Source organism: Numenius arquata, chromosome 12 (genome assembly GCF_964106895.1).
Source record: "Numenius arquata chromosome 12, bNumArq3.hap1.1, whole genome shotgun sequence".
Lineage (NCBI taxonomy): Eukaryota > Metazoa > Chordata > Aves > Charadriiformes > Scolopacidae > Numenius > Numenius arquata.
Genome location: NC_133587.1, coordinates 41,778,014 through 41,792,600, shown reverse-complemented (window position 1 = coordinate 41,792,600; position 14,587 = coordinate 41,778,014). Strand labels below are relative to the sequence as shown.

Genomic DNA, 14,587 nt, shown 5'->3' with positions numbered 1-14,587 from the left:
TGTTCAAAATAAACCATAGGATTTTGTTGTGATTTTTTTTTTTTCCAAAATAAACCATAGATTACTTTTTTTCCTTCCCTTCGCTCCTTGGCAGCCAAAAAATGTAATTAGTTATTCACACAACTGGTAATAAGCAATCCAGCTGATGAAAGCCAAAGCTTTCCATTGAGATGGGGGAGCTGATGAGAGCCCAGAAGTGAGGCGTACTCTATAATTTTGATTTTAAGCCTTGTCCTTGTCCAGCTCTGGCCACAATGACAGTAATCCTCTCGGAAACGGCTGGTGCCTGGCCAATAATGGAAGCAGGAAAGGAAAAAACCATCCAGTCTTCTTCCCCAGATCAGATAAATGACTGTGATTATAAATAACCTTCTAATTTACAAACAGATTCTTGGAAACATGGCCGTTATGAACCAAGAAAGGGGTGAGTTCAGGCTCAGCCAAGAGGACAAGGCCAGGCAGGCTTTGGAAGTGGGAGGATCAGGCTGAGTAACTTACACTCATGCTTACAGTTGTCTCAGGGAGAGCTCTACGAGCTGCGAGATGTATGTGGATATTCCCTCATCGTAGACCAACATTTGGCGTTTTCTCAAAAGCCAAAGAACCTCCCTGGAATAGCTCCCGAGGAGCCCTCTGTTTAGACTCTTATCTATGAACTAAATGGGACAAAAGGAGAGAGGGCTGGAGTTTATCAGAGAACTAGATCACGCAGGCACTGACTTGGTGGGGAATACACGATGAGATGCAATAAAAAGCTGCACCCAGTCCAAACCAGAAATCACGTTACCTGCATGAATTTATTACATGTAATAAATTTCTTTATCACTGCAGATTGAAGCCATGTTTCTATCAGATCCCCATATTTTTCAGCTGGGAGCGTATAGGATGTAATGAAATATTATGGCTTCTAACTGCTTTATGCCAAAGAGCTCAGAGTTAAGTGGTTGATAAGAAATGGTCATTGATTAAGGCATCCCAGTGAAATAAATCTGTAAGGGTTGAGGGAGGCAGATTCTTGGCAACAATGGCCAACTCAGTACTGGTGTCTTGCTGCCAGTATTTTCCTTCCTTGGTAAAATAATATTCACGTGTGGATTCAGGTAAATAGTGATAAAAGGGTGCAAGAAGTTGTCAGGACCTACCAGAAGACAAACATGTGGGTGTTGGTATGACACAGATCTACCTTAGTTTTCTTCACATCACATTGACATCACTGTGCTTTAAAAGACACTGCCCAGCTCCCACCCACACCTCTTAGTTTCTGAGGACTTTTGTGTCACCTGCTGGAAAAGTGGAGGACTCTCCAGAGCTAGTGGTGTGCTTGGAGTACTCACTCGTGATGTCTTGGCTAGACACCCTGCTTCGAATCTCTTTTTCCTTGATTTGGAGCTGATATTAAGTGACAAGACTCCTGTTTGTCTCCCAGGACATCTAACTATCAAGGTATTGAAGTTTTGAGTTGAAGTAATTACCCTCTAATGTTTGGACAACAAAGTGCGCTTTAGAGTGTCTTGGTCTTGGTTCCCCAACAAGCACACTGACCCTCAGGCTTACAAGTCAGATGTTGTTTTACTTTCTTTCCCTCCCTCTGTCGGAGTCAATGTTGCAATAATTATGTAGAGTTGCTCTGAAATCCAAGAGCAAGATGTGACAGTGGGATCGAGTGCACCCTCAACAAGTTTGCCAATGACACCAAGCTGTATGGAGTGGTCAACACACTGGAGAGAAGGGATGCTATCCGGAGGGACCTGAACAGGCTTGAGAGATGGGCCTGTGTGAACCTCATGAAGTTCAACAAGGCCATGTACAAGGTCCTGCACGTAGGTCAGAGAAATACCATGCACAAATACGGACTGGGCAGAGAATGGATTGAGGGCAGCCCTGAGGAGGACTGGGGTGTTGGTTAATGAGAAGCTCAACATGGGCTGGCAATATGCTTGCAGCTCACAGTGGAGATATTTCCGAGTAGTAGAATAGATAGATATTTCCAGTAGTGTGATGGAGTAGAGATGGACTCTAGGAGAAGGTTCGTCACTGAGCACCGTAAGGGGGAACCTGATGCCACATACACAAAACATTTGCCTTCTCTGGTCTTTGGCTGTAAGGCCAATTTAGTTCTGAGAATAGCACTATGTGGGAAATGGCTATTTTGAGACGACATTTTGACTTACCAGGCTTTGTTCATATGATTCAACAAAACGTTAAATGCATAGGGAGTTATACCAGTAGGAATGATTCCTCTGTCAGCATCAGAAGAGTTTTGAGGCTTTCAAAGCGTATGGTATTGCAGCAGTGACGCAGCGGCTAGCTCTTTGTGCCACACTCCCTTGTGATCCCTGGACAATCCAGAGTCTTTCTGAACTTGTCTGAGGGCAGCCGGACTCTTTCTGTGGATTGCATTGAGTCACAGTTCAAACTTTATATCCCCAGTGGGAGGGAGGGAATGCAACTGGCTGCATGTGGAGTGAAGATAATTTAACCGCTAAAATTGATTCACTGCACGGGAAATTGCTTTAGTGTCATGGAGATCACAAAAGTCTTCATTCTGGCATTTTGCCATGGAAACCGCAGGGGATCAAAGGAAAAGGACTCTATTGGCCATTTTTAATCATGGATCTTTCTTATAGAGAATGATGTTTTTGCAGTCATGAACAGACACTTCACCACTGAACTTACACAAAGAAGCTCTAAAAGCCAAGCTCAAAAATTTCCGGATCTATGTGATTGCATGTTCTATCAAATTCAGAATAATTGTGCATGTCTAAGGAAAGCAATGCTATGCTCATTGTGAACCAGCAAGGATGGCTCTTGCACAGAGGACACACAGAAGGAGTCAAAAATGGTTGGGTTGAATTTTGCCTGAGACTTCTTAGATGACCTTCATCAAAGCCACTTACGCTAATTAATTTCTGGGCAGTGATTGGACTTCATCATATGGAAGACATTTTTTAGCAGTATATGATTATCCTCACCTCTGTAGACACAGAATAAATGCAATTGGCTTACCTTCCCTTTCCCCAGCCCTTGTAACATGTTTTTCTGATTTCTGATTTAATCCACAAAGGGATCCAGTGAAAGTCAGTTGGCAACAGCTTTACTTCTCAGAATGGCCCAGAGCATTAGACCTTTTGCTTTTAAATGAAAATGGTTAATCCACGCAGAAAGGAGGGACACATATAGTGAAGACTTGTCATTCCTAGTTGTAGATTTGGCCTTTATTAGCAGTGTGAACAGTGGGTGTAAATCAACTTAAAAAGGGGGTGAGCTGTGGAACCGGCCATATAGACAAGGAAAAGCTCTTTGACCTCTCGCTGAGATCCATTTTCACTGCCTTATATTCATGTGCATTAAATAACGTGTCTTTTCTATGAATAATTACTGTTCACTTGTAGTTGCCTGCTAGGCATTTCTCCAACACAGAGGAAGGCTCATGCTTTGTTCTGAGCAGAAAAGACAGCGCTACTGAACTGGGCACACAGCAAGGATGAAACACAGACGTGATGCAGGGGCAGATGCAGCACTCTTGGGAAAGCTGGAGGGGAAGCTGCAAAGCTAAGGTCACCACACGATGCTCAGGAGGTATCTGTTCACCTGGCAGGGTGGGAAAGCTGCCAGGGATGAGCACATGGTCCCCACAGGCTGAGCACTGCTGCTGTGTCTGCTGCTCCAGAGACCAGTGTACAAAGTGCCAGCATTTGACACGCACAGTGTGTGGAAGAGGCAGAGACAGACCCGAGTTTTGCAGTACCACCAGCTCCATGCAGGGGCAGTGGAAATGGAAAGGAAGAGTTTTAAGTGTCATTAACCCTACTGGGCAATTCTCTGCCTGAAAGAAGTGTTAATTTAAATGTCTTGGTAATGATTTGGAATGAAATACCAGAACTTTGGAGACTTTGCAAAATCCATGTTCAAACACCAGTCCTTTTCTTTCCATAGAGAGAGCTACTTTCAGCCCAGAGAGTATGTAAAGGGATTTAGGTAGACAAATTTGTATTCCACATTGAAAAGGTCCAATGAACTCTGCATGTCCAAAAATCAAAGCATTCCTTTTGAGGTGGATAAACAATGCATTCAGAGGGCTATCTTAATCTATGTCCCAAAGGCAAACTACAGTAACAACCAAGCAGCAGGATGCTTAACCCCAGACCCAGCTGTTGCGCTTCCTTTTACACCTGCAAGTCATTAATTACTCACTCATATAATTATTGCTACACTCAGATGTATTGTGTTTGCATATGCACATACAGTGGTGGTGGTGGTGGACGGGTCGAAAAGTCTCATAAGAGCTGCAGGCAGGATGCTCTCATGATGCTCAGATTATGAATTTACATTATCGTTGCTGTAGAATCGTATGGTTGTGACAAGCCCAAGTCAAACCACTGCCTTTAGTGGAAACTGCATTGTAAGATGCCTTTGGCCTTTGTATAGAATCATAGAATGGTTTGGGTTGGAAGGGACCTTACAGATCATCAAGTTTCAACCCCCCTGCCATGGGTAGGGACACCTTCCACTAGACCAGGTTGCTCAAATATATGCCAAATATTGCAGAGGGCAGTGGATGGCAGCTCTCTCATGCGTCTCATGGGTGAAGCGTTTTGATTTCTCACAGCAGTGTGGGATTTCTGCAGGTAAAATGGACCCATCACGTCTGCTTTCAAAGAGCTGCTCACAGGTTCTCCTACCACATGGCAGTCTGAGTGTGTTCAGTCCTGAAGGGAATGAGAAAACAAATGTTTCTTCACATATTTTGGGGGTTTCCTATTCTTGGAGGGTGGCTATGAACTGTGACAGTCTGTGATGTAAAAGACAGACCTTAGCTTTGGTCTGTCCATCCAGGGTACTGGGGGGTCTCTCATGGGGATGAATTTGAATGACACAGTATAGTGAGACAGTTGGAGGATATTTCAGCAGCCAACCCTACACTTGTAACTACTTACACATGTGCATGGGTGTATGTACGTACAAGTACAGGAACCATTTAAGATCTCTTGATCATGGCAGAAGACCATAGCGTGTTTGTAATTACATGATTATTACCTCCATGCTGAGTCCCACCTCCAAAAGACATTGCATCCAGCCACCTAGCTCATGCAGTGGTGTTGCTTTTCTTGTGGTGGTTTTGGGGATCACTCATGCTCGGGCTGATATTGATTCTTCTGCTGGCACAGATGTCCTCAAAGAAGGTCTCCTGTTTTGAGAGTGACTTGGTCTATCTGGCAAACCTTACAAAGTACGAGATCATTATGCTTAACCCTAGGAAACCATCTTACCACCTCACTGCCTCCTTCTTAGCCTTTCTTCTTCTGTCTGTGTCTTCTTCAGGGCTGAGCGATATACATAAAATATCAGGTGGAACATCTTAGACACAATGTCTTCACGATGGTTTTATTGCTTGTTTTTAGCAGTGTCAACCACAGAGAAGAACCTCCTCTGAAGCAAGGAGAAGAACCAAATACAAAGGAAAAAAATAGCCAATTCATTTGCATATGTACAGAGTCAGAACAAAATAAATAACATTGGGCAAAAGGCCATGAAACAAGGCGGAGATTTCACCTGTGCTGAGCAAGCAGGTCTGTTCTCACTGGCATGAAGAATACATCACAAGCACCTAGGTACATAAAAGTCCACAGAGACGGCGATTCTCTGTTCACAGCCAGTTTTTGTCACTCTTTACTGTCAGAGCCTATTTACAGGAGGGCAGAGCAGAGGTGCTTACAGTCTGAGTGAGAAGAAAAGAGTCAGTTGGCACCAGGTACTGAACAACAGCTTGAGGTGTTTGACATAAAGTCTGAAAAATGCACTTTTGAATTCAAAAGTGCCTTTTTGAACTTAATTTTTCATCATCAGAGTATCAAAAGTGTGGTTTGTTTTTGTTTTTTAAATGTGCTATTCAGATTTCCTCTATGTACAAGTTTACAATATCCACAAAACTGGGGAATAAAATATTAGTGTTCTGCTGATGCCAATTTGCATGTCCTAAGGGCCTGGCTCTCAGAACCCAAATGGGCATTATTTCCCTTTCAGACCTGTTATGGAGTTTCCAGTCCCAACGTTTGTCTTCTTCCCTATGATTTCACAGTATGCTAGAAATAACCAGGGTTTGAAACCCGGGGCTATTCAGTATACGGCGTAACACCACGCAAGCAAACAATGAGTTAGGACATTCAGACAGTAGGAGGTAGAAGAGATGGTCCATGGGCCCAGGAAACTCCTAATTGCTAAAAGCCATAGTTTATAACTGTACAGATCTCCAGGGGAAATAACAAGATCAGTCATTGTAATTATACCTCATCAGACTGGTATGTAAATACTGGGTTTGGAGACGGGGTGAAAAGTTGACTGACTGAAAGAAAATAGATTGAAATCCATGCTGTTCTGGATTTTGGGACATCTGACTCCATGCGCCAATCTGGGAGTTAATTCTTTTCCCCATTACACCAGTTTATTTCCAGAATGATACCAGCAGAGTCGTTTCAGATTGATATGAGTATATATGAGGCCAAGAGCTCGGCCTCCTGCTCTTTGAGGGTCATCTACAATCAAGGAGCATTATGGTCCTTGCCACCATAAGCATTGGGGTGTGAAAAGTGCAAAGCTGCATTGAGAGTCAGGGAGCTCAGGACCGTGGTCCATGTCTCCGAGAGTTTGGCACATTCACTGGTGCAGAGATGCCTTGGGAGGAGGCACAGGGCTGTGCCACCACCCTGGTCGAGATCCTTTCTTCAGCTAGACACCCTAATCCAAAGCAGGGACACCGCGGGGAGGAAGCATGTTTTACAGGGGCTTTGGTGTCAAACCCAGATTCATCTTCCAGAGAAGAAACATTGCTTCTTGGTCTCCTTGCTTCTGATACCACATGGATTTCCTCAGACTGTTTATCAAACCACGCTGAATTTGTGCGAAGAGAAGAAAATAAGCGTCACAAAGACACATATTGGCATTTCCAAGTTTGAGAGGTTCCCTTTTCATCTGAAAATATTTCATATTTCCTGCAGACACCCACTGGGTTTTGCCTTCTTTAAATACCGTGATGAAAGTGGAAGGAATGGACTAAAAATAATCCCACCAAACCCCTTTAATCCCTGCCATGGAGCCAAGTGATGTTCACTCCTGAGCTTTCTTTGGAACTTCACTGTGCTTTTTAAAAACCACTGGCAGTCTTCTGTTAATCAGCAGGTGCATCTCTCTCTGAAAGTATTTCCATCAAATTGGAGCAGAGATTTGTGTTTAATCCCTTCTCTCGTGTAGCCCTGTGACAGACACCACCCTGCCTCATGGCTTCTGAATTGAACGCGAACCAGGTGGGACACTGAGAAAGAAGTAAATCTGCTGATTAGTTAATGTACAAAACATTTCTCCAGTAGCACCTTCCTTGAAAAAAATATAACTGCTTAATAGGCAACAAAATAAAATAAAATAAAATAAAATAAAACAAAACAAAACAAAACAAAACAACACATTCCGGTGTTTTGTCTCCTGGGCTTTCTTGGGATCCCTTTTTCCTTCCATAACTGCACTACTGATGCTGCTGCATATATCCCTCTGATTTTAAAAACTAGTTTCAAGGTAATGCCCTGGAATTCTGCAACAGCCTAAAATTTCTTTCCTGCTCTTTTTTAAGCCCTAAACATGTCATATTCTCATTTCTTGCTGCTTATGAGAGGGCCACAGAGCAATATAGGTCCCAGCTGAATAGAAATGTCTACAGTGTAATGTTAGCATTGAACCTTGTACCTCTAGACCTTGACACATTAATTTAATTTTTATATTTTAATTGTTCCACACATTTTTTTAATAGTTTAATCACTGAAATATAGTGACTCATTAACAGGAGGAGTTTGATCTCTCACTGGTATAAAAAGGGAGTAAACAGTTCCAGGCTGAAGATAAAGGAATTATTCTAAAGGCAAAGTCCAGTTTAACGCTGGTGTAATTCAGGAACCACTGACGTGAACCAATGGGTGCAAGTGGGATCAGAATTTAGCCTGATTTCTAGAGTTTTGGAGTCCAAATTCTTGATCCTCTGACACATCTAAAGGCCTGTCACATCCAGGTATCTCATTTTGCAGCAAATTAATGCAGGTGCCTTCATTGGAGCCATTCTTGTCTTACACCAGAGTTACGGGGATCAGACTGGCGCTGGACTGCCTCGTGTGCTCTGCATGGGTTTGGCTTGTCATTTGGGGTTGCAGTGAGGTCCTTGAACTCCATTTTATTGAGGAATTGGATGAAAAACAGAGTAGAGGAGGTCAAGTTATCGGACTAAATTCCTGCACTAAGCCACTTAAACAAGGGCCTGATCTGAATGTCATTGTTCACTTGACTGCTCATATCCCCAGAGTGAAAAGCTCTGATTTCACCACTGAATCTTCTATTCTCCTGAAATATGAGGCCAAGACAGCTGGGCTGGCAGCTCTGCGCTGCCTCCATCACTAATATCGCCATGCCTGTCACAGCAGGTATATTCAGCACATTCATTTAATCCCTCAAACACCCTTGACAGCATAATGGCAATGTGGCTGGGTGTTCTGTGATGAAATAATTGCAAGTGGGATGCCTGGGGCACTGTTCCTGGCATGCTAATTTTGAAGGAGCCTCTCGGCTTAGGTCACATCCCATCTTCAGGCTCTCATGCAGAATAGCCTGGTGGTGAATCTTGTGGGGTGCAGAGGGCCCTGTGGCATGGGTAAATAACTAGCTGAATTTTTCCCTGCTGTGTCTCTCAAAGGCAAGCCCATTCTCGCTGCCTTTGGCATATGGTTGAAGTTGGCACAGGTTAGCACAGGGCAGAAACAGAAAACAAGCTGTAAGTACAAAGCTGAAGGTCCTCCTGCAAATGGGTTAGAAGCACAGGGAGATGAAAAGGAAGGTGAAGAACACAGGGAAAATGCACAATGTGTCTCATTGTTCATGGCTCATGGACATGGAACTTCTACCCCAGCAAGGCTGCCTAAAACAGATGGATGGGAAGGGTTTGCCTCACATCTCACAACGGAGGCTGCTGGTAATGGTGTGTCATTTACGCTCAACAGCTCTGTGCTCAAACATCTCCTCTGCTTGTCTGGGACCTCAGATTCAAGTTCACACCATAGGCACCTCAGTGGATGCATTAAGATTGTGTGGTGTTCCTCGGAAACCCACCAATTTTGTTGGGCACAAATAGCTACCATGACAGATAAAGAGCATGAATGACTTTGCAGCCTGATGAATCACATCTTTTCCAGACTGACGTTGCTTCCAAACTCTGAATCAGTGAAAGGAAGCATTTTACACCAAGTGGAAAAACTTGGAAGGTGAGACAGCTTTCCCTTGCTTATTCTGGACCTCCTTGCTAGTTATCCATTCACCTGGCGAAATGCAGAGCTAAGTCAAATCCTTGCTTTGAACCAGGCACAGGAGAAGAATTGGTGGTACTGTGAGAATTCTACAGCATCTTCTGTGTAAGTCCTAATCCAGGTGTGAAAGCACTCACCAGAGCAGCACCAGCACCAGAGAAGGTCCTTGCCTCTGAAAACTTCATGGAGATTTCAATGGGGACCTTGTTCCTGGGGTGTCAGGGCATAAGGGCTTTGGTGCAAGAAACGTGGAAATTTTAAGCATCTTCTTGCTTTCTCTGGATTTTGGGAATTAGAGAGCTGCTAAGAGAGGATTTAGACAATCTTATGGCACATCAGTGCTGTATTCGGAGTGCTAATGATACGGTTTCAGTGCAATGTAGCCATAACAAAGATGGCTTGCACCTGGCTCACCCGGGGTCTCGTCAGCCCTTCAATTCCAGGACCATGGAGCTCATTATGACTACCTTCACAACATCTACCTATCCTCTTAGGTTTTGCAGGCTGGGTAGCCATGGCTACACTGTGACAGCATCTAAGCCAACTCACTGAAAACCCATGACCGCATGTCTACCCTTCAGGGCAGATATATCAGAGTATCTCATGCCCCTTACTGACTTCAACCCTGTATGCTGTTCTCAGTCCCACATGTGGTGAAATACTTTGGAAACATCAAGCTCAGATGATAACAGGTATAGCTCCTGGGAGGGTTATGGCATGGAACAACTGCCCTCTCAGAATCGAGAAAGGAACTGGATGTCCAGATCTGCAACTCTCCTCCTGGGCTCAGTGTGGTTTGTTGGCAGTGAATCACAGATGCTTAAAGCAAGAAACAAGACAAGCAAAACAACCCCCAAACCCACTACGTTAAAGATGCTTCCCTTCAGTGGACTACATTTCATTCTGAAGAAAAACAAGTCTAGGTGCTGTTAGTAACTGGTGGATAAATTGATATCTCTGAATTCCAAAAGAGGAGCCCACCTTCCCTTCCATGTACATGCATTGGTGACCCAGACTGTCCTTCAGGAGGACACTGCTACGACAGGTTATGATGATGGCAGTCCAATTACTAAGAGCACACCTGAGCTGGGCAGGGTTTTCCCACGCCCAGTGTAAATCTGGTGCAACCTCATTCGATGCAATTGGGTGGGACACAAATGCAGGCATCTGTATCGTTGTGTTGTCTGTTTCCTGACTGAGTTTGAGATTGTGGGGGTTGTCTCACATGCAGTGCCTGGGTGTGTGAGCTGCTTGTGATGCCCTGCGAGCTGCCAGCCTGGCATGTCTGAGCAGGATTTGGTTTCACCCCCCTCCTTTGCCCCTCCACTGAGAAAAAAAAAAGAGAAAAATAACTATTTCCTTGGTTTTCACAGGATCTTTGTGTGTTCCTCACATAGGGATTGCCCCTATATGGAAGCTAATAGGCCTTCAGAAAAGAGGTAAAATACACAGCACATCTTAAAGATCTAACAATGCCTTCATCATAGGATGAAAGCTCCCAGCAAAAGCTGAAGAAGAAATCAATTTAATAGCTCCTTCACTCCTTCCTGACTCCTGGAGTGCCAGTTACGTGCTGAGACAACCTTGTTCTGATGAAAGCAATTTTCCTTGCTGCTGTGACGCTAATTTTTTCATCTGGAGAGTGGCTCCTTATGGCAGGTCTGATTCAATTAAGGATTACAGGTTCTACATCTCCCTTTCCTGGCAGTGTGTGCTAAGCAAGTGCAAACCAATTACAGACCAATTGTTTTCCCCTGATCCCTAATGATCCTGGGTTCGTTAATGCACCAAGATCTATGGGCGAACTTAAAAAGAATGAAAACCACAGCCATGCGCCGCTTTTGGCATCTGTACCCGGTTTTTATACATGCAAATCGAGTTTCCTGTTCATGGAAAACAACCAAACAAAACACGATGTCATGAACATAGCGCAGAGAAGGGCATTCACGCTGTTCCTTCTCAGCGACCTGCTTTTCCAGAGGGCACCCAAGGGTGCTTGGAAAGCTTCTGCTAACAAGTATGATGGGCAATTAGCAGAACACGCTGCAGTGCTGGGGCATCCTCTGAGTGGCTTTCCTGGTGCTGCAGCTTTGTCTTCACATGTGTAAAAGGCAGAGGCAGGGGCCGTGCACTGGCTTCTCCCTGCTCATGTCCATCCTGTCCCTTCTCCCCATGTCTCCCACTGTCTCCGGTGCCTTATCACCACCTCTTATCAACGGGACTTTTGGCACATTCATGTTTGGCATTTTTTTTCCTGCTTCTTGCCTCCTTCTCTCTTTTACTGGCTCATTTTTTAGAAAGTGCAATTTATGTTTCAGAGATGCCGGTTCTGGTAAAGCCACCAAGGACTCGGGATCTCCCTTCCCTTACCCCCCCGTACTTCATTATTTATGACACATCAGGATCTCCCATGCTCTCCTCAAGTGACTGGGACCTTCACCCATAGTTATCAACCCCCAAGGGCTTGAAACTTAAGAGTGAAAGATCTGAAAAGAGGCAGAGGAAAAACATTTCTCTGCCTCTTGGCTTGTCTGATCTTGTTCTGGATGCCAGCAGCTTTTCCAGTTTTGTGTCCTCTGTTGGCTCATGCGGAGCATGTCATTTCACAAGTATTTGTCATCGTATCGCTGATTCCTGGGGATCCTTCTGGCTCTCAGCTTTTCCCTTGGATGCTCAGTGCTTGGAGAGCCTCTCCCCATCACACTAGAGAGAATTCAGCCTGGAAGCCAGAACACCGGCGTGTCTTTGGTGAGCACTTGGTCAGCATGGAGATCTGGGTGCTGAAGTTGGTGCCGTTGCTGCCTAAGGAAGGGTGGTGATACTTCATGTCCGAGCCCAGGAACCGCTCCAGATGCCACCTCCGCCACTTTCGCTTGAGCTCAGCTTGGACCTAGACAGTGGAAAGACAAGCAAATCAGCAGAGCGGAGCATTTTCTGTTCTCTGACTTGATTGTGTCAGCAGCAATGGGTGACCCACTTATCAAGAGGCAAAGAATTATTTTATAAAGGTCACTAAACTCAACCTGGTCAGGACTTTTAACCACACAGAAGAAAGGTCACACTCCAGTCAGTAAACTACTAGAGCAGAAATCCCTGAGCTTCAGCAGAAAGGTGAGCACAGGGAATTACTTATCTGATGCAGTGAAGGTGCCAGACTACTTAACTTTGATGGCAACATATTCTACGCTTTGTGAGTGTAATTGAGATATTTTTTTTCACTGCCCTGTTTTTGTCCAAATACAAATAATTTAACTATAGCTTATTTGCATAGCTGTCAATGCAGCTGTGCTTTTTTGATAGAAGCTACTTGTTCCTGCTCAGGGAGTTTACAGACATCATCTGGTTTACACTGTCCAGATTCAAATCCTGAACAGATCTGGCCACCGTTCCTGTCCCCTCCTGCAGCGTTCCACCGTGAAATTTTAGCTCTGAATTAGATAAAACAGTGTGTCTGCGGGTCTCTGGGATCAGCAAGCACAGGGACAGTACAAAACCAGGATGTAAACCCCAGAGCTGGAAACGTGGGAAAGGCAAGTTCAATGCCTGTGGGGCAGAAACATGTTTACCTGGCACTGGTCTGTGCCTGACAAGTCATGTCAATGCCTGTATCAGTTTTGGATCATTAATAAATTTGTGTGGTTCTACCTTGCTCTGCACAGGCTTACTGACAAAGGTCTCTGCTGGAGCTGGGCTATCTGCCCTGCATGCCACTGCGTGATGTACACATGGCATCAGCCTGGCTGAAAGCAGCATCAGAGCTGTAAGAGAGGAAATTTTGATTCTGGACACTCTTCCTCTCCCTAGGAAGCTGGAACACAAACCCAGATCACAGCTGCCTCTTTCTTGCCCGTGCTCAGTTTATCGAGCTGAAAGTGCTCCAGCTGACAGCAGCTCCAAGTTTTTAGCTGCTCACACCTACTTGGTAGCCTTCGTGATATGGGTTTAATCAGTCTCTGCTGAATTTCTTGCAGGCAGATGGAGCATGGTACAAAAATATCACCGCAGTAACAAGCCTCCATCTTGGCAGTGGGCCTGATTCCGTGGAGGATTCATTGAGACACTAAGCATGAGTAGGGCGTAGAAGATGGGCTTTGTCCTTCCCTGCTGAAGGTGGTCCTTTCGGATTAGAGTTTATGCAAGGTCATACAGGAGTTCTCCCAATGGTGTCTCATGAGTAAAGGACAGACTCAGCAGCAGTAACACTACAGTGCACACAAAATTCCTAATATGCTTATGAATTGTGCTGGAAACTGTCAGAAGTTGTTATTCTAGAGTGAGTGATTTGATTTGGAAGCCTCTCCCCAATACGGTAACATCAGGAATGGGACACTTCCCAATCCACTCCCCACAAGCATTCAATTTGCCTGTGCTCCAAACTTTAACCAAACAACATTGTGGATCTTACCTCCCCATTGAGAAAGCAGTACAGAACAGCCACCACAAATCCCTAGGGAAAAGGAGAGAACAGGCTTTTAGCACCTCATAGTTGATATTCCCCTAAACCACAATCCAGGCTCACTGCAGCCTTGGAGAAAGGGCAAGCTCCTGGGGGTCCCTTAGAAAAAACTTGATTGCCTTTTCCCTATGAAAGGAGCAGAAGAAAATTGATTAAGGTACCTTGCAGCAGGTGTATGGGTGTGAGTTCAAAGATTGCTCCAGACTGGTGTTTAAAGCCATCAGCAGTCAGCTCAGCTCTAAGAGGGGCACTTGGTCATTCAAACTGGGGAATTAGAGGTAACTGGATGGGATACTAGATCCAACTCTCCTGCTTGGTCTTGTCAGCTGAAACTGGGGAGATCTAAACATGCTCACTAGTACATCATCAAGGTCAATGATCTTAGACATGGCACATGGATAAACTGTTCCTTTCCCATTTCCCCTGCAGTGACACATCACTTTTGAGAATCTTGGCTTTCGCTGGAAAAAATAAACCAAACTTATCTCTAGCCCTTATGGTGGCGGACACTAAAGACAAGGAGTGAGTGTAGATCCATTTATCTCTCGAAGGAGAGATGCCAGATGTGAAGTGATGATGATGTAGACAGGGAAGTTAACTCATTCACCACTGAACAAAGAATGCCACTGACACGTCTATAGTACACAGGGACAGACAGATCCTGCTTGCAGGCTGAAAGAAGACAAAGTGGCTAGACCTGATTAATGGGTTAATGCAATGGGATGAAATACATAAATAAGCACTTCTTTTCATGTGACAGCAGGGCCAAGGTTAACAGCGCAACATGGGAAATGAC

General features: G+C 44.6%; 1 protein-coding gene across 1 annotated transcript in view; it reads right to left on the bottom strand.

Moving 5' to 3' along the window:
- Positions 1-11,169: 11,169 nt before the first annotated feature.
- LOC141470754 (vasoactive intestinal polypeptide receptor) overlaps positions 11,170-14,587 on the bottom strand; it is a 76,564-nt gene continuing 73,146 nt past the window's right edge. The window contains exons 11-12 of the mRNA XM_074156983.1: positions 13,741-13,782; positions 11,170-12,225 (exon numbers count right to left, since the gene is read on the bottom strand). Of these exons, the coding sequence (XP_074013084.1) occupies positions 12,034-12,225; positions 13,741-13,782 (234 nt within the window). The 3' untranslated portion in view covers positions 11,170-12,033. The remainder of the gene's footprint in view (positions 12,226-13,740; positions 13,783-14,587) is intronic.